General features: G+C 48.7%; 9 protein-coding genes across 9 annotated transcripts; 5 read left to right on the top strand and 4 right to left on the bottom strand.

Annotated features, from left to right (window-relative positions):
• Nucleotides 1-525: 525 nt before the first annotated feature.
• Nucleotides 526-1,017, bottom strand: ASPVEDRAFT_24365 (putative GPI anchored protein; the record flags this gene model as incomplete). The annotated part of the gene is made up of 2 exons (XM_040809665.1): nt 526-891; nt 949-1,017. The coding sequence occupies 2 exons, from the start codon at nt 1,015-1,017 to the stop codon at nt 526-528; spliced, it is 435 nt and encodes a 144-aa protein (XP_040663167.1).
• On the top strand, nt 975-2,142 carry ASPVEDRAFT_290508 (uncharacterized protein). The gene has a single exon (XM_040810185.1). The coding sequence runs from the start codon at nt 1,158-1,160 to the stop codon at nt 1,815-1,817; it is 660 nt and encodes a 219-aa protein (XP_040663168.1). The 5' UTR covers nt 975-1,157; the 3' UTR covers nt 1,818-2,142.
• A 1,128-nt stretch (nt 2,143-3,270) lies between these two features.
• ASPVEDRAFT_49419 (membrane magnesium transporter family protein) lies at nt 3,271-3,828 on the bottom strand (the record flags this gene model as incomplete). Its single annotated transcript, XM_040814159.1, has 3 exons — nt 3,271-3,333; nt 3,421-3,658; nt 3,773-3,828. 3 exons carry the CDS (start codon nt 3,826-3,828, stop codon nt 3,271-3,273), a joined length of 357 nt encoding a protein of 118 aa, XP_040663169.1.
• A 583-nt stretch (nt 3,829-4,411) lies between these two features.
• ASPVEDRAFT_36821 (translation elongation factor 1 subunit beta) lies at nt 4,412-5,675 on the bottom strand. Its single transcript, XM_040811299.1, has 4 exons — nt 5,584-5,675; nt 5,484-5,523; nt 4,821-5,197; nt 4,412-4,767 (listed from the first exon to the last, which is right to left on the bottom strand). Exons 1-4 carry the CDS (start codon nt 5,621-5,623, stop codon nt 4,517-4,519), a joined length of 708 nt encoding a protein of 235 aa, XP_040663170.1. The 5' UTR covers nt 5,624-5,675; the 3' UTR covers nt 4,412-4,516.
• A 173-nt stretch (nt 5,676-5,848) lies between these two features.
• hsp78 (chaperone ATPase HSP78) lies at nt 5,849-8,634 on the top strand. The gene has a single exon (XM_040811300.1). It carries the CDS (start codon nt 6,005-6,007, stop codon nt 8,396-8,398), a length of 2,394 nt encoding a protein of 797 aa, XP_040663171.1. The 5' UTR covers nt 5,849-6,004; the 3' UTR covers nt 8,399-8,634.
• A 305-nt stretch (nt 8,635-8,939) lies between these two features.
• On the top strand, nt 8,940-12,502 carry ASPVEDRAFT_118767 (MutS family protein MSH5; the record flags this gene model as incomplete). Its single annotated transcript, XM_040805641.1, has 17 exons — nt 8,940-9,096; nt 9,151-9,240; nt 9,302-9,674; nt 9,728-10,127; nt 10,182-10,259; nt 10,309-10,344; nt 10,422-10,776; nt 10,839-10,935; nt 10,985-11,074; nt 11,129-11,318; nt 11,367-11,401; nt 11,460-11,541; nt 11,600-11,711; nt 11,760-11,961; nt 12,014-12,052; nt 12,143-12,281; nt 12,359-12,502. The coding sequence occupies 17 exons, from the start codon at nt 8,940-8,942 to the stop codon at nt 12,500-12,502; spliced, it is 2,619 nt and encodes an 872-aa protein (XP_040663172.1).
• Nucleotides 12,503-12,600: 98 nt separating this feature from the next.
• Nucleotides 12,601-14,780, bottom strand: ASPVEDRAFT_36825 (something about silencing 10 family protein). Its single transcript, XM_040811301.1, has 2 exons — nt 14,556-14,780; nt 12,601-14,494 (listed from the first exon to the last, which is right to left on the bottom strand). Exons 1-2 carry the CDS (start codon nt 14,737-14,739, stop codon nt 12,759-12,761), a joined length of 1,920 nt encoding a protein of 639 aa, XP_040663173.1. The 5' UTR covers nt 14,740-14,780; the 3' UTR covers nt 12,601-12,758.
• A 203-nt stretch (nt 14,781-14,983) lies between these two features.
• ksrA (3-dehydrosphinganine reductase) lies at nt 14,984-16,594 on the top strand. Its single transcript, XM_040811302.1, has 3 exons — nt 14,984-15,267; nt 15,332-15,463; nt 15,513-16,594. The coding sequence occupies exons 1-3, from the start codon at nt 15,124-15,126 to the stop codon at nt 16,341-16,343; spliced, it is 1,107 nt and encodes a 368-aa protein (XP_040663174.1). The 5' UTR covers nt 14,984-15,123; the 3' UTR covers nt 16,344-16,594.
• A 167-nt stretch (nt 16,595-16,761) lies between these two features.
• Nucleotides 16,762-18,277, top strand: ASPVEDRAFT_873892 (sterol desaturase family protein). Its single transcript, XM_040818054.1, has 2 exons — nt 16,762-17,378; nt 17,445-18,277. The coding sequence occupies exons 1-2, from the start codon at nt 16,914-16,916 to the stop codon at nt 17,922-17,924; spliced, it is 945 nt and encodes a 314-aa protein (XP_040663175.1). The 5' UTR covers nt 16,762-16,913; the 3' UTR covers nt 17,925-18,277.
• The last annotated feature ends 346 nt before the right edge of the window (nt 18,278-18,623 follow it).

Below are 18,623 nucleotides of genomic sequence, written 5' to 3' on the forward strand. Positions count from 1 at the left end.
ACGCTAGTCTGGCACGACCTGGACGTGTCTGCTCACGTGATTTGCGCGTCGCGCGTTTTAGGAAGTCTAATTGATTTCGGGGCCCCTTCATCGAGCGAGCCAGAATGCCTCCTCTGAGGCTCTGATAGATCATCTGTACGATTTCCCTGAAGATTTGACACATTATTACTCCGTACTCCATACGCTTATCGAGATCCGTCTCCACTTCATAATTTCTACATTTAAAAAAGCAGTCTTTAAATTCAAGAAAATTGTTTAGTTGACATGTCAAAGTCGTTGGTTGGTATTATTAAATATCTATTATGCGCCGTAGTCACGGTTTGTTTCGGGCAAAACATGAACAATATCGAAAAGAAAGGCTTCGAAAGCATTAATCACTCCATAGAGCGATGTCACAACATATCCGTATTCCTCATTACATAGATCTAGTTCCCCTTGGTATCACGGAGAGCGCAACCAAGTATTAACATATTTTGGGGCGCCATCTTTAACGTCCAGGGTACACCGGTGCTGACTGTCACTTGCTTAGATGAAAGCTGCGAGAGCAGCGCCAGCAAGACCGGCACCGAGGAGAGGGCCGGATGTGGGAAGAGCGAAGGCACCGTTGTCAGAGTTGGTCTCTTCACTATCCGATCCAGAGCCCGATGGCGAAGCAGTCTCGGTCTCGGTCGCAGTCGCAATCGATGTGGAGTCTGAGGCTGACGAGCTCTTCGAGGAAGATGGGCTGGCACTGCTGGAGATGCCAGAAGAAGAGCCGCCGGGAGCAGAAGTGGGAGTGCCGGTCGGGATAACGGGCTGGGAGCCGGTAGAAATAGGGCCATCGCTGGAAGTGATGACAGTGTCGGTGGGGGTAGCACTGGTTTCAACAGAGCTGTCGGTAGCAGTAGTCTCCTATAGGAGAACGTTAGATGGCATTCCACGCAGTGCGTTCAGAAAGTGCAGACTTACCACAGCGCTACTAGACTCCTGAGCAACGGCAAGGGCCGCGAAGGCCATAAGAACGAATGAGGCACGCATTTTGGTTTTGGGGTGAAGAGTAGCTGAGTGCTAGATAGACGGTTTTGGGTGGATATAGATGGAAGGAATCAACCAACAAGTGTATCCGACGATAATAAGATAGTGTGGGAAAGAAAGAACCGAATTCCGAGGAACTGGGGATGGGGAGCAAATTTATAAAATTCGATTCCCGCAGGAAGGGCCATTACGCAAGTAGTGAGTCTGACAGGCCGGAAGAGACCAGGGCGATTCACCAAAATAGCAAACAGGCGCATGTAAAACAAGCACCCGCGCCGTCTTCGAGCAAGCGATCAGCCCTGCCTTCACCTCCTAGTGGCAATCTCCACACCCTCTGGAGGGATGAATCTCGGACCCGCTTCTGGTATGATCGAGCCATTTCCTTCACGACGATTTGCTTTTGGCCGGAAAATGAGTCTGGACTCGTCGATCTGAGTGGTGGACGCAGAATCAGAGCCCTGGCAGGCCGGCTGTGCAGCCACCCAAAACAGGTGGAAACTCGAACACCTGCAAAACCTCGAGCGGCATATTCACAGCATTATTATTCATCTTCTTCGGCGCAGCGGCAAGTCAACATCGAGCGGAAGGAGGCGATCTTGCCCTTTCAGTCGAATCCTTGTGAACACCCCTCAGCAGACGCCAACAGGGGATCCCAACTTTTTTCGTTTTCGATGGGCTGGCCGAGGGGGTTTGCGTATGCTTCCTTCTATTTTTGGGAGGCCTCGCGTCCATCCAATTCCTGGTTGGTCTGCTTGCTCGCCTGCAAGCAATTCTTCGCTTCTTGGTGGAAGGTTCCCAAGTGACGATTCACTCCTTTTCCTATTATTATTTTTGCTTTTTTTTTCACCAAGCAACCCACTATTTTGGGCGCAGCCTCTTGGTGTCTCAGCTGCTGGGTCGGTGTTGTTCATGGGGCATAACCCAGTGTTCTTTCTGCTGTTGTGCCGCATGCAACATAGAGTTTCGGTCACACCCCCAAGACTCCAAGCACTCAACTTGCCTAACAAAAGCAACTAAACATCGCCAACTAAACCGATCCCCCGCCATTGGCCGGATTGAAACCGAGCCTCAATGAATCAACTTCTTTTGCCTTTGTCTTGCGTAAGCCCTTCCGATCTACAAGGCTTGACCCCAAGTCATATGGGAACGGACACTCCGAGAAACGAGGTTCTGTCGGGCTGTCCCTCTCTCCCCAACTTCTGCAAAGGCGATCAATATTGACTACGAATGGACATCCCAGCAAAAAAGAGCTTCCGCAGCAATTCGAATGCCGTACTTATCGTCTCAGGATTCTAGAACATCGGCTTGTTATGTTTCAGCTATACGTAGACCCTCTCTTATCCCGAGACATCTTCTAAGCCTCGACCCATAGGCCCGGAATGATGGGCCTCTCGCTGTAAGGCACAGCAAGCAAAGGGGCAACTGCCAGCAAGGCCAAATCCTTCAACGCGGCATGTGCCTTTTATTTTGTTCTGTTCCTCCTGCGCTCGTGTCACCCCTGAATATAGAAAGGATTTCTCATGCAAGGGATTTTTGTTCGTATTATTGGCAACCAGGCAATTTCGCCTCGTATTGTACACCGTATTATTACCTCAGGACTGCTGGTGGGGTGGTGTGCTCGGCTGGCACTGCCGGACGCAGAGACAGGTGGCCCCTCCGGAGGAAGTGTATGCAAATACGGCTTGCTTCGTGCGTGATCATCACCCAATCATGTCGGTCTAGACCGTCAATGGATGTGGGAAATTCTTCGTTGTGCTTGTGCAGCAGTTTGAAGTTTTCGCTCAGCCTGAGGTCTCTACTCAGTCGGCTAGGATACCTACACTTCGTCAGCAGTTGGTATTCAACAACAGCTCGTTGTTCCACGTCAAATAAAACGTGGAAAATCCGCTATTTTACATGGGGAAACGGTGCTTCGAGACCGGGCCGAGAATCCGTGTCACAGGGCGGCACTTGTCGAGGTCATGGAATGATCAAGGGGTGCCGAGCATTAGAAGTAGGACGTAGTTCGTCCGCCTTACAGTCAAGGGAGGGCCGATGTCTCCTTGCCATTCTTGATATCGGAGAGGCTGCGACAGCTCAAGTGTACATATCACCGTGCACTGGGCTTACACTCTTACCATACTGGAAGACGATGTGCGAAGACAGCATGACAAGCCAATTTCATCGATATTTTTCCCCTCAAAACTTTATACGCTCCAAGCCCAAGTATATACGGGAGGCAACCATAAACGGCACCAAGCTAGATAGCTCAAGCTCTCAGCTCTTCACAGGAGCATCAACATTCCCACGCATCCAATCCGCGAACTCCTTTCTCTTAGCCTTTTTGCCCCCAGTCAGCCACAAATGCCTCTCAGAGGAACCAACACAGGTGTCATATTCAATTCAAGGGTATACTGAGTTACTCACCCTTACATCCCAAAAACTATACCTCTCCTCGAGTCTCAGATACGGATTTCGCGCATCGCCCTCGCTCTGCACCTCCCTCGCCCACTCACTCCAGCTCACTGGCTTCAGCTTCTCAGCGCCGAGAACTAGCCCCGTCGAAACAATAACGAGTGAAACGAGGGCCTCGATGACGATGTCTTGCGGGAGTGCCGCCGAGGACGACGTGTAGAGAACTGTGTGCTCGTGTGCGGAGTAGCCACTATATTTTCAAAGACTCATTGTAAGCAATCCATTCGTAATGAAGTACGGCCGGTTTGTGATTGCCGGGGACACGATATGCCAGGTGGGTAGGTAGGTAGGAAGGTTCACGCACGCATGAGCAAGCAGGACAAGCCCAAAAATTGTAATCAGGCGAGCGACGAAGCCCATTATGAATTTCGTGGCGGCCAGAGCGGCTCTTGGGCTGGGGAACTGGCTTTTGCGTTCGAAGGTCCGTCAATTCTGTCAGGTCGTTTGGAATCCCCGACTCCAGAGTTCCGCACGGCGAGGTGGAAGCTTGGGATCCAGGAATCCGATCCTAGTGCTCTAACCCGCTTTAGGTTGTCACGTGATGTACCCCGATGATTTTTGGGTCAATTGGCTTTGTCGAGTTGAAAGAAATAGTCAAGTAAAGACTGGTCAATTACTCTGTTTCATAAGATATCTACGATCAAATTGATATTTTGGGGCAATTGTATAAGTATATTGTTCAGAAGAAGCTACTTGCTCCGGAGACCCGGGCTTGCCGAGACTCCCGACCTAGAAATATATATCCCGGTGACTCATTTCACCTTCATCTGGGGGCAACGAGTGAACAGTTGGACACAAGTTGATGCCGGGGCACCTACAATCCCACGAATTACAACTATATTGAACTAGAGAACGAGCAAATATTGGGTATAATGTTGTTTATTTTTATTTCATAAGACAACCGGGTTTGTCCCGATTACATTCTAGGCATTCAAGTTCATGACACTATATTTTCCTTGAAACCATGAAAGTCATCATCACTCAATTGATCTTCATTAAAAATGGTCGTTCCGATTACAGCTTCTGCATAGCAGCCTGGGGGGATAAGTCAGTACCGATAGGCATCTAGCGGGAACAGATTTAAACTTACGACATCGGTGGACTGGACGTGGTCCTCGTCTTCCTCGATCTCGGCCTGAAGTTCATCGATGGAGATCTTCTCGTCCTCAACGACCAGGTTGATCTGAAGCTTCTTGATACCGAATCCAACGGCGACGAACTTGGAGGCACCCCAGACGAGGCCGTCCTTCTCGATACCGCGAACGTTGGCCTCCAACTCCTCAAGGTTGGTCTCATCATCTACACTCAAGTCAGTAAGAAGAACCTAGGAACGATTATATTCAATCACTTACCCCAAGGCTTGACTTCCATGGTGACAATGGACTTAGCAGCGGGCTTGGGGCCCTTAGACTCCTTCTTCTTCTTGTATTCAGCAAGACGCTCGGCGTGCTTCTTAGCAACCTCGGGGTCTTCCTCCTCATCACTGCCGAAGAGGTCCATGTCGTCATCATCATCGGCAGCAGGCTTGTCCTTGGGGTTGGTGGGGAGCTCAGCACCCTCGGGACCGTAGGCAGTGAACTCCTTGGAGGCATCACCGGGGAGGCTACCAAACTCGGACTCGTAGGAGGCGATGTGCTTGTACCAACGGGCAACGTTGGGGTACTTCTCAGCGTCAGGGGCGCTGGAGAAGGCCTTGAAGGTCACGACATCGGCCTGAGAAGGGGATGTGCTTTATACAAGTCAGTCAAATGCAACATTATGGTTGATGCAGGCTGAGCGTATGGCAGGAAATGCAGAAAACCCAGAAAAAGAAAAAAGAAAATAAAGCTGTCTTCCTAGTGTTCAGAAACGCGAAAAATCGCAATTGTTGTGTAATCTTGCAGCGGGGTCTTAAGCCGCCTCATAAACACGGACCAATCTGTTTTCATCATACAAACAAGGAAGCTGGCACATGGAAAATATGCAGCGAAGACAAAAGGGGGGGCATTGCAGGAGGTTTAGGGGTGGTGTCTTACCCAACAACGTAACTCCGGGACTGGAAGAAGGTGTTGGCAACTGAGGGGTAGTAGAATTAGTGACTGAAAAAGGGACAAAAGAACGCAGTTGAGGACATACTGCTAAGGCCAGCCTCAGAAACAAAGTCGGTGAAACCCATTGTGAAATATTATGTGGTTATGAGAAAGAAAAAGTGTGGTGTTGGGGAAGGAGGAGAAGAAAGGAGAGAAAAGAATAGGAGGGGAAAAGGTGTTCTGAAGTAATTTTTCGCGGATGGGGCCCAGCCGTAAAATTTTGGCGGCACCCAACTGCACGTGATCTGGAGGGTGACGGAGCTTGGCTGCCCAGCGGGTTCCCTGGATTCGAGCTTCCGCCACTCATCTTCGAGGAATCGGGGCCGTGGTGGAGCGTTCGAGAAGCCTCGCGATGATTTCAAGGACCGGGTATTAAAGGCTCCTGTCGGCTCGGCCGCAATGCTTGATTGAAAGGATTCCTTGTTCTTGGACATCTGCAACTCCAGCACCTTTCGTCTCAAGCTATAATGGCATCAAGGTTGCAGCTGAGCCGCAGTCGACTGCTGCGACCATCGACCTTAACGCCTTCGAACCGACTTGCGCGGCCTCTCCCATCATCCTTATGCCTCCCTCGTTCACGGTTACCCTCGTCCTTACCAAATAATGCGACCGGCCTCTCCGGCTTTCCCGTTCGAAACTATGCTAGCGGACGACCGCATCCTCCAGGTGGCACACACCGGATGAACCTAGGCGGCGAACCCGAGAAAGCAGCTTTAGAACAGTACGGCGTTGACCTCACTGCTAAAGCGAAGGCAGGAAAATTGGACCCGGTTATTGGAAGAGATGCAGAAATCCATCGGACAATCCAAGTTCTATCGCGGCGTACAAAGAACAATCCTGTTTTGATCGGAGCTGCCGGTACTGGTAAAACTGCCGTTCTAGAAGGATTGGCTCAGAGAATCGTGCAAGGAGATGTCCCGGAAAGCATCAAGGGCAAGCGCGTTGTCTCTTTGGACCTTGGGTCGCTCATTGCTGGTGCTAAGTTCAGGGGCGATTTTGAAGAGCGATTGAAATCTGTTCTCAAAGAAGTTGAGGATGCTCAAGGCGGTGTCATTCTCTTCATCGACGAACTCCACACTCTGCTTGGGCTAGGGAAGGCGGAAGGTAGTATTGATGCTAGTAACCTACTGAAACCAGCCTTATCACGGGGCGAGCTTCAATGCTGCGGCGCAACCACGCTGAACGAATACCGAATGATCGAAAAAGACGTTGCCCTGGCGCGACGATTCCAGCCCATTCAAGTTGGCGAGCCTTCGGTTGCCGCTACCATCTCGATCTTGCGCGGTATCAAGGAGAAATATGAAGTACACCATGGTGTGCGTATCACCGACGGAGCATTGGTTGCGGCTGCAACATACAGCAATCGCTATATCACCGACCGATTCCTGCCCGATAAAGCTATTGACCTAGTGGATGAAGCGGCATCTGCTCTGCGGCTACAACAGGAATCGAAACCCGATGTGATCCGAGAATTCGACCGGGATATCACCACTATCCAAATCGAACTTGAATCTCTTCGCAAAGAAACCGATATCAGCAGCCGCGAGAGACGCGAAAAGCTCCAAGAAGACCTGAAAGCTAAGCAAGAGGAGGCCGGAAAATTAACCGAGGTCTGGGAGAAGGAAAAGGCAGAAATTGAGAATCTCAAACGCACAAAGGAAGAACTAGAGCGCGCACGATTCGAATTACAGCAAGCACAGAGAGAAGGCGACTTTGCCAAGGCAGGAGAACTGCGATACTCTAGGATCCCGGCACTCGAAGAGAAACTACCGAAAGAGGGCGAAGAACAAGCCGGCTCGCGGGCAAATCTTATCCATGACTCTGTTACCGCCGATGATATTGGTGCGGTTGTTTCTCGGACCACCGGCATCCCAGTCAGCAAATTGATGGCCGGAGAAGTCGAAAAATTGATACATATGGAAGACACTCTCAGGAAATCTGTGCGTGGACAAGATGAGGCGCTCTCTGCCGTCGCAAATGCGGTCCGCATGCAGAGAGCAGGGCTCAGTGGAGAAAATCGGCCGCTTGCTTCTTTCATGTTCCTTGGTCCTACCGGCGTTGGTAAGACTGAGCTTTGCAAGAAGATGGCCGAATTCCTCTTCTCTACTGAGACTGCCGTTGTACGATTCGATATGAGCGAGTTCCAAGAGAAGCATACTATCAGCCGCTTGATTGGTTCCCCTGCTGGGTATGTCGGTTACGATGATGCTGGCCAACTCACTGAGGCTGTGAGGCGGAAGCCGTATGCTGTTCTCCTGTTCGATGAGTTCGAGAAAGCCCATCGCGACATATCTGCCCTCCTCCTCCAGGTTTTGGATGAGGGCTTTCTTACGGATGCACAAGGTCATAAAGTCGATTTCCGCAACACCCTCATCGTCCTTACGTCTAACCTTGGAGCTGATATCCTAATTGGCGCTGATCCCATCCATTCTTTCAAGCTCTCAGAAGATGGAGATATCACACCAGAGGTCAAGAAGGCTGTCATGGATGTTGTCCAGGAGGCATATCCGCCCGAGTTCCTTAATCGAATCGATGAGTTTATCACCTTCAAGAGGCTTTCACGGGAAGCTTTGAGGGATATCGTCGACATCAGAATTAAGGAGCTGCAGTCGAGACTGGATGATCGACGGATGACTCTTCAAGTTGATAATGAGATCAAAGACTGGCTTTGCGAAAGAGGCTACGATCCCAAGTTCGGTGCTCGGCCACTTAACCGCTTGATATCGAAAGAAATCGGCAACCGCCTGGCAGACAAGATTATTCGTGGCGAGGTCACCTCTGGACAGGCGATCCGTGTCTCTTTCAATGCCAATAAGGATGGGCTTGAAGTTGCAGCGGTTGGAGAAAGCGAACATGCATAATTGAATTCCATGATTCTTCGGTGTTTTGAGAACTGAATTTTTCTGGACCTGGCTTCTTGTGCATGATATTGGATGGACGGTGCTTTTGTGATTATGCGTTGGTCATATTGCATACCTGTGTACTATTTGTATTATAGCTTCTCCTCTCCTGTACAGTATATATGGTGATTCTGCGTCTCACCGATTTATATAATGACTGAAACGAAATAAAATAATTCCAAAGTTATACTTTCCGCATGTGACTTGTGGTTGTTGACGTTGTCTCATCCCCAAGTTCCACGCCCAACCCTGTTATCAAAAATTATGAATTCTCCATCCTATGCGTGAGGACCCCCAATCACCAGAGTCAATGGATTCAACTAAGAGAAGACGAACTGAATACCACTCCCAGGTATCAGAGGGTGGTTTGCCCGACGCTCCTTCTTCACTTTACGATGGCGATGGTATCCCCTCTACATTTGTTCCACCGGCTAGCCCCTTGCGAGCCCCAAGACAAAGACAAGCTCGGGCTAGCAGCGTAACAAGAAGGGATGCGGTGTCTATGGGGCAGTCGGTGGAAGAAGACCTTGATCAGATTATAGCGGCCATTGACATGAAGGACGGAGGGACAGTTGGCTGTTCATACTATTCTGCCCAGGAGAAAAGGTTGTATTTGCTGGGAGATATACAACATTCTAACTCTGAGGTTATTGAGACCCGTGTGTCGTGTATGATCGTCTCATACTCGCTTCTGCTAGCTGACTTGTTTCTAGTGATTCTCCAAATAAAGCCGACTGTTCTCTTGACCTCGACACGGATTGACCACTCTAGCATCAGCGGACAACCGTCGGAACGTGAAAATGGTTAGTTAGTGATACCATATATACTATCTCAGAAAAAGGAACGACGCTAATGATATGCTAGGTGCTCGTCCCTACCTCCCCTACCAGCTCGATGTGCGACCATCTCAGGAGTTCAACCCTTCAAACGCGAGAAATAAATTAGTGGCATTAGAGATATCGTCAAGACATGAAGAGCGCTTCAAGTTTCTCGTACCCCACAATGGCCTTGTCGATACAGTTCAAATGGACCCGGAAAATATGGACTTCACCTTGGAGGAAGGCAGACACTTACACATGGCCAGTTTTCTCGATCTGGAAAACAAAGTAACACTTGGCTGTGCTGGCACTATTCTTACCTATCTACAACGACGAAGGTCTTCCGATTTGGTATCAGGTACAGACTCGGGACTTTACCAAGTGTCGTCTTTCGAAATGTCCACCTTAACTGGGACAATGTGAGTTTGGATTACAGACTCCTAACCAAGGCTATACACTCATAATTTGTTAGGTTCGTTAACGCAAGGACATTAACATCACTTCAGATTGTTGAGTCCGAGTCTCACCCCAGCATAGTCAACCAAGGGCCAGGAAAGTGGTCGTCTTCCTCCAAAGAGGGCCTCTCTGTTTACGGTTTATTTAAGCGTTTTGCATGCACTCCGCAGGGGAAACAGCGGCTACGACAAATATTTCTTCGACCTTCCGTTGAACTTGGTATTATCCACGAGCGCCAATCGTTTATCAGTGTGTATCTTCAAGGGGACAACTATAACTCAATGGAAAAAATGGTCAAGGGCTTGAAGCATATTAAGAACCTTCGGCCAGTAATGATCAACCTCCAGAAAGGGACAAGTACTGGCAGCGGGAAAGTGTCTGGCTTCAAGACAACGGTTTGGGCTACTCTGTTAGCAGTATGTCACGGAGATGAGGGTCCGTATAATGCGGTTTTTTGGCTAACCTGACAGTTTGCGTTTTACGGCATTGACGTGCATGACGCTCTTCGAGAAACCGCGGGTGGACATGGTATAACTCTTTACAACAAGGTGAGAAATGACTCTATTTCTGAAGCGGACCGTGCTTATAATCCCATAGGCTCTTCATGCTCTTGAAGGGGCTCAGCTATATACGGTGGGAAGGATGATCCAAGAAATAGTAAGTGAATTTGCCAACACCAATCCGATATGGTCCATAGCTTAGAACATAAGGTCGACATCGATAGCTCTGACGAGCAGGGCAGAGCCGTCGTAAAGCCAGGACTGGATAGAGAGCTCGATAGAATGAAAGACAGCTACGACGGACTAAGCAGTTTGCTGAAGCAAGTTGCAATAGAGATCGCGGCCACTATTCCAGCAAGCTTTGATATCGACATAAATGTCATTTATTTTCCGCAATTAGGTTTTAATATAGCCATACCTCTTACGAATGCGGGCGAGGCAGCATACAATGGCTCCGACGAAGGGTGGGAGCTTATCTTCATTACGGAGAACCGGGCATATTTCAAAGATTTTAGAATGAGAGAGATGGATGAGAAGCTGGGTGATATATACGGTCTTATCTGTGGTATATGCCTCGTCCGTTCCATGTTTTTCTTGGGTATATTTACTGACCCCACCGCACCTTAGAGAAGGAAATCGAGATAGTCTACGATTTGGCTCAGCGAGTTCTTCAGTTTGAACGGGTCCTTATAGAAGCATCCGAAGCTTGTGGGGAAATTGACAGGTAGAGTCATTGATGGCTCGTTCCACAGGAAAGAGCTAAGTGTATACAGTCTTCTTGCGATGGCTCAAGCAGCAACCTGCTACAATCTTGTCCGCCCGAAAATCTCGGAGGACAACATAATTAAAATAAAAGGTGGCCGGTAAGATATATTTATACAATTTTGTGATCTGTATTCGGACTAACCTTCTCTAAGTCACATACTGCAGGAGCTGACTGTATCGTCTTACGTCCCCAATGACACATTCTTGGTAGGAGGCAGACTCGAAGAGCAATTGACAGACCACTCGCAGAGTGCCCCGGAAGCTTTGCAGACCGGCGCAAACCCCAACATGGTATTATTGACGGGCCCAAACTACTCAGGCAAAAGTGTTTATATGAAACAAGTGAGAAGACCAGGCCGCTGCATCGAAACCCTTACTGACCAAAATGAGGTTGCTTTGATAGTATATCTGGCACAAACCGGAAGGTACGAGAATTATGTTAATAATAATATCATGACCAAACACCCTACCAACGACTTACAGCTTTGTTCCTGCTGAGAGCGCTGAAATCGGCACCGTCGACAAAATTCTAGTGAAGTCAAATTCCCAAGATAGTGTTTCACAGGTAAGGAGCACCGTTTCTATCCGTAAGCTGTCGGTCCAAAGCCCTTACAGTTTACAAGATTCAAAGCAACTTCATGAGTGACCTTCAGCAAATAGCTTTCGATTTGAAACATATCACAGGCCGTAGCCTGTTGTTAATTGACGAATTTGGGAAAGGAACCAGCGAGCACGGTACGTCCTGGAAGTTCTTTACCAATATTTATATTTGACCTGGTATAGATGGCATCAGTTTGGCTTGTGGAATTCTCGAGCACCTTTTGAGTCTAGAAGATGCTCCAAAAGTAATCGCTGCAACGCACTTTCACGAGATATTTGAGAATGAGTTCCTCCGAGTCAGGCCCCGGCTACAGCTAGGCCATATGGAGGTCCGAGTCTGCGAAGAATCCCAAGAGGCCGATGACCAGATCACATACCTGTACAAGTTCGTCTGATATCCTTCAGGAGAGACTTTTAGTATGTTAACCGATTCGCAGCTTCCGCTTGGGTCGTAGCACGAAGAGTTTTGGGACAATGTACGTTCTCCCCCTGCCCTGCCATGTCTTGCTTTCTCATCCATTATGGGGGCCAGATATTGCTGTGGCTGGTAAACTGATAACCAGTAGTTGCGCTGCCCTAAATGGGATAAACAGAGTTATTGTTGACCGCGCGAATGAACTCGTGTCCCTCTCTGCTCGTGGGGAGAACTTGATTGCGGCGTGCGCGGTGCTTTCTACGGAGGAGATGCAGGCATTGCAGGATGCGGTATGAGACTCTTCTTCTTCTTCTTTCTGTCGCCAGAAATAAATATCAAAAGCTAACCGAAACATTTGGTGTTGAAGGACGAACTAGCAAGAAGACTCTTGGCCATGGATTTGTCGGATGGCTGTGAAGGCAAAAATGCGAGAAGGATGTTAGAGGAGTTTTTTCAACATGTGCCGCGGCTGTCGGAATATATATCTATAGACTCCGGTTCTGATGCTTAAAATAAAAGCTGCTAGCCTTCTTTATTGTTTACCTTTAATATATAGTGTCAAAATTGTACGACACCGAGCAGATAGTTGTTTACATGATATATGGCATGGAACGAACTAGTGTTGATCGAAGAACAGCAGAAGGTTATAGTTATCATGAAGTTCTATATACACACTGACCCGATTTTTAACCACATTAATAAAACGCCCCATAGTATGTGTCCAAATGACGGTCTGAAAATAGGGAAATGAAAGAAGATGCGAGCAGCTAGAGCTTGACACTCTTGACCAGATTTTTCTTGATACCGGTGAGTTCACCAGCATAGCCACCGCGGCCCTCGCCACCCTTAAAGACTTGACGAACACTACCCAGCTTCTTCTTTTTGTCTTCAAAGCGCATTCTCTTCTTGACACGCGGGTTGCGGTTGAGCTTATTACGTTTAGGTGCAAGACCCTTATTTTTCTCGATTTGGTAGGTGATGGCTCGTTTCCCGTCAGCACCGACCTCTTCTTGGACCTCGACATGACCTCCTTCACGCGCGGCTGCTGCTTGTGCTTCGGCGAAAGCCTTCTTATCTGACTTTCGCTTGTTGGTGCGGGCTGCAACCATGTCGTAGTAGTCATCATCATCTGATCCGGAGTCGCCGCCCTTCCTAAGCTCACTCGCGACCCTACGATCCTCGTCGTCACTATCGCCGCCTAGCTCTTCCGCGCCCTGTGCCTTCTGCTTACCACGTTTCTCGGCTTCTGCGTTCAAGCGGGCCTGCCGATCCTTCAAGCGCTCACGGTAAGGGATATCCGCATCACCACCGGCATCGCGGCCAGCAGCAGTGCGCTTATTGGATTTCTGTGCAATTTGAGAGGTGTAAAACCGAAGAGATCGCTTCTGCTTGGCCTTCTCTTCAGCCTCCTTAGCGGTGAGGGCATCCTCGTCACCAAAGTCAGAGTCATCAGCAGCCTTTGACGATGTCTTCGTCTTCTTGCTAACTCGTTTCCGGCCGGGGTCGGTGACGAGGCTTGATAGGCCTGCAAGATTGGCTTCTGTTTCTTCTAGTCTCTTTGCCCTTCGGGCTTCTGCTTCCGCTCTTGCTGCTTCTGCGGCACGTTGTGCCTTTGAAAGCTTCCTCTTCTCCTTCTTGGATGCCTTATTTTCCTTACTCTTGACTTCTGGCACATCAACTTCCATATCTCTCTCACTTTCTTCCTCAACCAGATCCTGAGATGGTTTCCCAACTGGGGTAATGTCCTTGACAGTTTCCCACAATTTCCGGAATTTGACGAGTGAATTCATGACTGGATGTGACCGTAATTGAGCTGGAGATAAGGCTGTAAGGTTGTCCGATTCGTGAGCGGAGCTCAAAAGCATAAAGTACATGGTGATAGCACCGAGATAGGCGGACAAAGCGCGATATTTGATAACAGCAACGGGAGCATGATCCGCGTCGTCATCTGTAACGGTAGGCCCGGCGGCTTTTGCGGCTTTTGCGAGGGTATTGTACGTGGGTTGAAGCTCCATGAAATCTTTCGCCAAGGGTTCAAATTCGGGGTATCGCGACTTCAAGATCTTCAGTTTTTCCTCACTACTCATGTCCTCCGTGATCTCCAACTGCGGCAAGACCTCAGTCACCGCACCAGTGTCATCTTTCGAGCTGTCTTTGCCAGACTCAGCCCATTCAGCTTCATCAAAACCAAAGTCCTCTTCGTTAATTTCCTGTAGATGCTTCTGTTGTAGCCTCTTCGCCTCTTCCTCCTCTTCGAGAGCATCGGCTTCCGTTTCGATCTGATCAGTATTGTAGAAGTCTTTCTTGGACGAGCCCCAAGCGGCAATGCCTTCTTCCTCATCTTCAGATTCTGCACCTCCGCTTTGCTTTTTCTTTGATTTTGACCCAAATTGGTCTAGGTCATCCTCGTCGTCATATTCGACCTCGTCCATGTCGTCGTCCTCTTCGTCGCCCGGGGACTCATATCCCAGGATTTCCTCGTCAGATAATTGCAATGCCTCCTCTAGAAGCCCCCGAATTAGCAATGCCGCCGATTACAGAATATATTCCAGCGTTCAACACACCTTCCTCTGCTAGTCTGCGCCGTCTCTTTGCTTCTGGCGCTTCATCGAGCAAAATCTGGTCTCGGCCCGCCTGGAATTCATCTTCGGAATCGTCGAATCTCTCCTCAATGTCGAATTTACGGGGTTCGTCCTTGCCGGCCTTATTAGCAGCTGGCCGACCGCCAGCCTTTCTCTTCTTTCCCATATTTGATTGAGTTGAAATGCAATAATTTCGTTTGATTGCCGTTTGGAGGCCAAAAAATTGATAACTCCGCAATAAAATTTTGGGCGGGACCCTCACCGCCTCCAAAAGTCTAGTCTTCAAAAGGAAAGGATCACAGACTTTGATACAATATTACAATATGTTACGCGTAAATACACTGCGAGCCCCCATAAGAGTCCTACAGTCTCGTATCTGACGTATTTATCGGTCACACAACTTCCGCCGCCTGGCTGCTCCTCCATCTTACGATTCAGGATTCAGGAACGGAAGCTGCAACTGAGCTGAAGTATCAGCAAGAGCCGGCCAGCCGCCAATCTCCCTTAATATTCCTCTTCTTTCCTCTTCCCCCCTTCTTTCTTCTTCCTCATGCCTCCATCCTTTCTCTCTATCTCTTACGACTTGTCTCCCGCGTCCTTGGGGATTTCGGCTGTTCTAGGTGTACTCGTTCTCTATACATTCGTCAAGATGTTTGGCTTCAGGACCACAAACCAATTTGTCGTGGAGGGTCGGGTGAGTAACTGAATTGACGCCATTATTTTAGCTTTCAAGCCTTGCTAACGAATTTGCTTTGTAGACGGCGGTGATCACTGGTGGCTCGGAGGGCATGGGCAAGGCCGTGGCCTGCCAGCTCGCAGAGAAAGGAGCAAATGTTGTCATTGTTTCTCGGACCGTCCAAAAGCTTGAAGAGGCCATGGAAGCTATCAAGGTATTTTTGCACCGTATCCGTTGCTCGACGCATGTTATTGATGTTTTAGGGCTCCGCCACCAATGCCAGCAAGCAACGGTTTCACTACATTAGTGCGGACCTCACGAAACCTGAAGAATGCGAACGCATTATGACTGAAGTCACTGAATTTAATGATGGCATGCCCCCTGATATCGTTTGGTGCTGCGCTGGATATTGTACTCCGGGATACTTCATCGAAACACCCCTCCAAACGCTCAAGGACCAAATGGATACTGTTTACTGGACTGCGGCAAACACGGCACATGCAGTCCTGAAGAGGTGGCTTGTTCCAGTCAACCCTAGCCACCAGAGGCCATTACCTCGACGCCATCTTATCTTCACCTGTTCCACCCTCGCCTTTGTACCTATCGCTGGCTATGCGCCATACTCCCCCGCAAAAGCAGCCATGCGTTCTCTCTCGGACACGTTGAACCAGGAGATTGAAATCTACAACGGATCGCGTGCCTCGAAAGAACGATCTCGTGCTACTCCTGCCGATGTCAAGGTTCACACTGTGTTTCCCATGGGAATTCTCAGTCCGGGATTTGACAATGAGCAGCAAATCAAACCTGCTCTTACGAAGCAGCTCGAGGCTGCTGACAAGCCCCAGACACCCAAGGAAGTCGCTAGCATTGCCATCGAAGCCATTGAACGAGGCGAGTACCTTATTACTACTATGTTTGTCGGAGATTTGATGAAGGGCTCTGCGCTTGGGTCTAGCCCAAGAAACTCTTGGCTCCGCGATACGTTCACTGGCTGGCTTAGCAACCTGGTATTTTTGCAGGTAGTCCCAGACCTTAGGAAACAGGCTTTTACATGGGGACAAAAGAATGGTATTCCAGCCTCATCTTCGGGTTAGGGATTGGTTTTTCTTCACTGGTTTCATTGAAAATGCCGTTTCATTGTCTGGTGTACGGTTTAGATACCCTCGAGCGCCTTCTTTGTTTATCTTTATTGCTATCGTATATTCTTCTTATCTTATCCCTAAGAATAACAGCCGCAAATGAAAGTGACTATTGTTCTCCTGCTCGTCATTTTTCTTGGCAACTACCCTTTCTACGATGCAGACATGGGCCGGGTAGACCATTCAATATTAAGAGTAGAACGGGCCTCTAAGTAGTAATGGCAGGGATCTGGTATATCAACATTTGATTTGCCCAATAGTCGCTCCCGGACCTGCAGCATTGAGGTCATGGCCTTGCCTGAGCATCAGCATGCACACACCAGTTTAATATTTTGCTGCTTGTGACGTCGATACCTGGGTTCTTTCATTTGAAACGGACTGTCCCTTTGTTGGGTAACTTTGGAACAGGTATTCTTTCACTGCTCAGTTTGATGTAAAATAAATATAAAAGCGCCCAAGATATCGCAGAAGGGCTCTTCTAGCATATTCACTGAGGGTATATAGAAGACCTTAGTTTTTGCCAGCATGGATTTCCTTACCGTATTCTTCGTTCTCCCCACTATATCTTCCTATAGTACCAGAGCCAATGTGATATTCTTCTATATGACATGGACCACTCTTGTGCTCTCACATACCGCTCTACGGATTGAATTGTTCGGCACGTTGCTTGTGCGCCTAATATTCTACCTTTTCCCCTCCATTGTCTTTTTCATCCTCGACATTGCTGCTCCAGGCACATCCGCTTCCTTCAAAGAGCGAGGTGAATCCGGTCTACCAACTGGAAGCAAGCGTACCAAGCCTTCGCTGAAGGAACTTAAGATTGCTGGATGGTCGCTCGCTAACTTGTTGCTGGGAATCGCCGTGCAAATGACGATTGAAGCGTTCCTTATCAAAACTCCCAAGTTGCGACCTGCAGTACAGATGGCCCTCAGCGTCCCAATGCCTTGGACTATCACGAAGCAGCTTTTCTGGGGATTTCTCCTTCGAGAGGTATGTACACATCAAGAACAAACGCCTCTTACCGAACTTACAAGCTAACCTGGCATTTTTATATAGATCTTATCATACACCATCCACCGCTTCATCATCCACTCCAAAATCCCCGTCTTCTCCCTCGTCGCTCAATTCCACAGAGCCTGGCACCATGCCCTCCGCGCCCCGTTTCCCCTAACAGCGCACTACGACCACCCGCTTGTCTACCTCCTCTCAACATTCATCCCGATGTACATCCCAATTCTATTCTTCCGTTACCACATGATCACCTTCCTCGTTTACATGGTCATCATCTCAATCGAAGAAACATTCGCATTCTCTGGATACTATGTGCTGCCTAGTTTCCTGCTGAACTGGGTCGCGCGCCGAACGGAGCTCCATCTTGCCCATGGCGGCAAGACGCATTTTGGGCGCTGGGGCGTCATTGATCTCCTTGTGGGAACGGGGTGGTATGGTAGTGATAGTGTAGCTGGTTGGGGTGATGATTCAAGGGGCGCAGAGAGTTCGAGGGGTAAAAGTGGTCTCGGGAGAGGGAGGAAGTGACTGAGGGGGCTTTGCAATTATTGGGATTTGGGAACCTTGCTGGTTTATTTGGTGGCGTTGGAGTCTGGGTTTCCTTTTGTTTTATGTTATTGTATAATAGGAAGACCGAGAGTCTCACTTGCGCCTAGTGGAATCGAAATTATGTTGCGTTTGGGCCATTATGTAATAAGTAGACATGAATAGAAGACGTTGTCAGCTACTTAGGTAGTTGGGTGGGATATGAGGTTCGCGTTGCGTTGGGACGGGAGTATGTATGTAGAAAGAAAGCTGCAAGTAAAAAATATACAGTTAAGAGAGGAGGAACCAACTTAACAGAATTCGAGTCCCGATTTCAGAACTTCCATCTAAATCTGGAAATTGACCTGGAGATTGAGAAAATAAGAGTATCATACTAAACATGTAATAACTCCCAGCCTCTTTTAGAGAAGACACGTAACAGCTGGAAAAGGTGATCATGAATTTTTTTCTTTTCTTTTCTGCTCACACGGCTCATTAGACATGGTGCAAACCAGCCACGCTGGGAGAAACCTGTCTGCGAAAATATACACATAACCGACTCGGAGTCTTCCGGATTTGCCGTGGTCCCCAAGCCAAAACGGATCCTTCGAATCGAGTTACACATTTCATCAGCCGTTCCTCCTGCGCTGCAATAATCGCTCCTCCCCGGGTGGGGAATCGCCAATTTGCATCTAGCCGCCC

The sequence above is a fragment of the Aspergillus versicolor genome, assembly GCF_001890125.1.
Source record: "Aspergillus versicolor CBS 583.65 unplaced genomic scaffold ASPVEscaffold_1, whole genome shotgun sequence".
Classification (NCBI taxonomy): domain Eukaryota; kingdom Fungi; phylum Ascomycota; class Eurotiomycetes; order Eurotiales; family Aspergillaceae; genus Aspergillus; species Aspergillus versicolor.

Coding starts and splice junctions, on each gene's coding strand:
- ASPVEDRAFT_290508 (XM_040810185.1), top strand. CDS start 1,158: ATGGGGAGCAAATTTATAAAATTCGATTCCCGCAGGAAGGGCCATTAC.
- ASPVEDRAFT_36821 (XM_040811299.1), bottom strand. CDS start 5,623: ATGGGTTTCACCGACTTTGTTTCTGAGGCTGGCCTTAGCA. Junction 5,524..5,583: donor TTCTGAGGCTGGCCTTAGCA/GTATGTCCTCAA, acceptor ACTACCCCTCAG/TTGCCAACACCTTCTTCCAG. Junction 4,768..4,820: donor CATGGAAGTCAAGCCTTGGG/GTAAGTGATTGA, acceptor ACTTGAGTGTAG/ATGATGAGACCAACCTTGAG.
- hsp78 (XM_040811300.1), top strand. CDS start 6,005: ATGGCATCAAGGTTGCAGCTGAGCCGCAGTCGACTGCTGCGACCATCG.
- ASPVEDRAFT_36825 (XM_040811301.1), bottom strand. CDS start 14,739: ATGGGAAAGAAGAGAAAGGCTGGCGGTCGGCCAGCTGCTAATAAGGCC. Junction 14,495..14,555: donor GCGCAGACTAGCAGAGGAAG/GTGTGTTGAACG, acceptor GGGGGCTTCTAG/AGGAGGCATTGCAATTATCT.
- ksrA (XM_040811302.1), top strand. CDS start 15,124: ATGCCTCCATCCTTTCTCTCTATCTCTTACGACTTGTCTCCCGCGTCC. Junction 15,268..15,331: donor AATTTGTCGTGGAGGGTCGG/GTGAGTAACTGA, acceptor TTTGCTTTGTAG/ACGGCGGTGATCACTGGTGG. Junction 15,464..15,512: donor AGGCCATGGAAGCTATCAAG/GTATTTTTGCAC, acceptor TTGATGTTTTAG/GGCTCCGCCACCAATGCCAG.
- ASPVEDRAFT_873892 (XM_040818054.1), top strand. CDS start 16,914: ATGGATTTCCTTACCGTATTCTTCGTTCTCCCCACTATATCTTCCTAT. Junction 17,379..17,444: donor GGGGATTTCTCCTTCGAGAG/GTATGTACACAT, acceptor ATTTTTATATAG/ATCTTATCATACACCATCCA.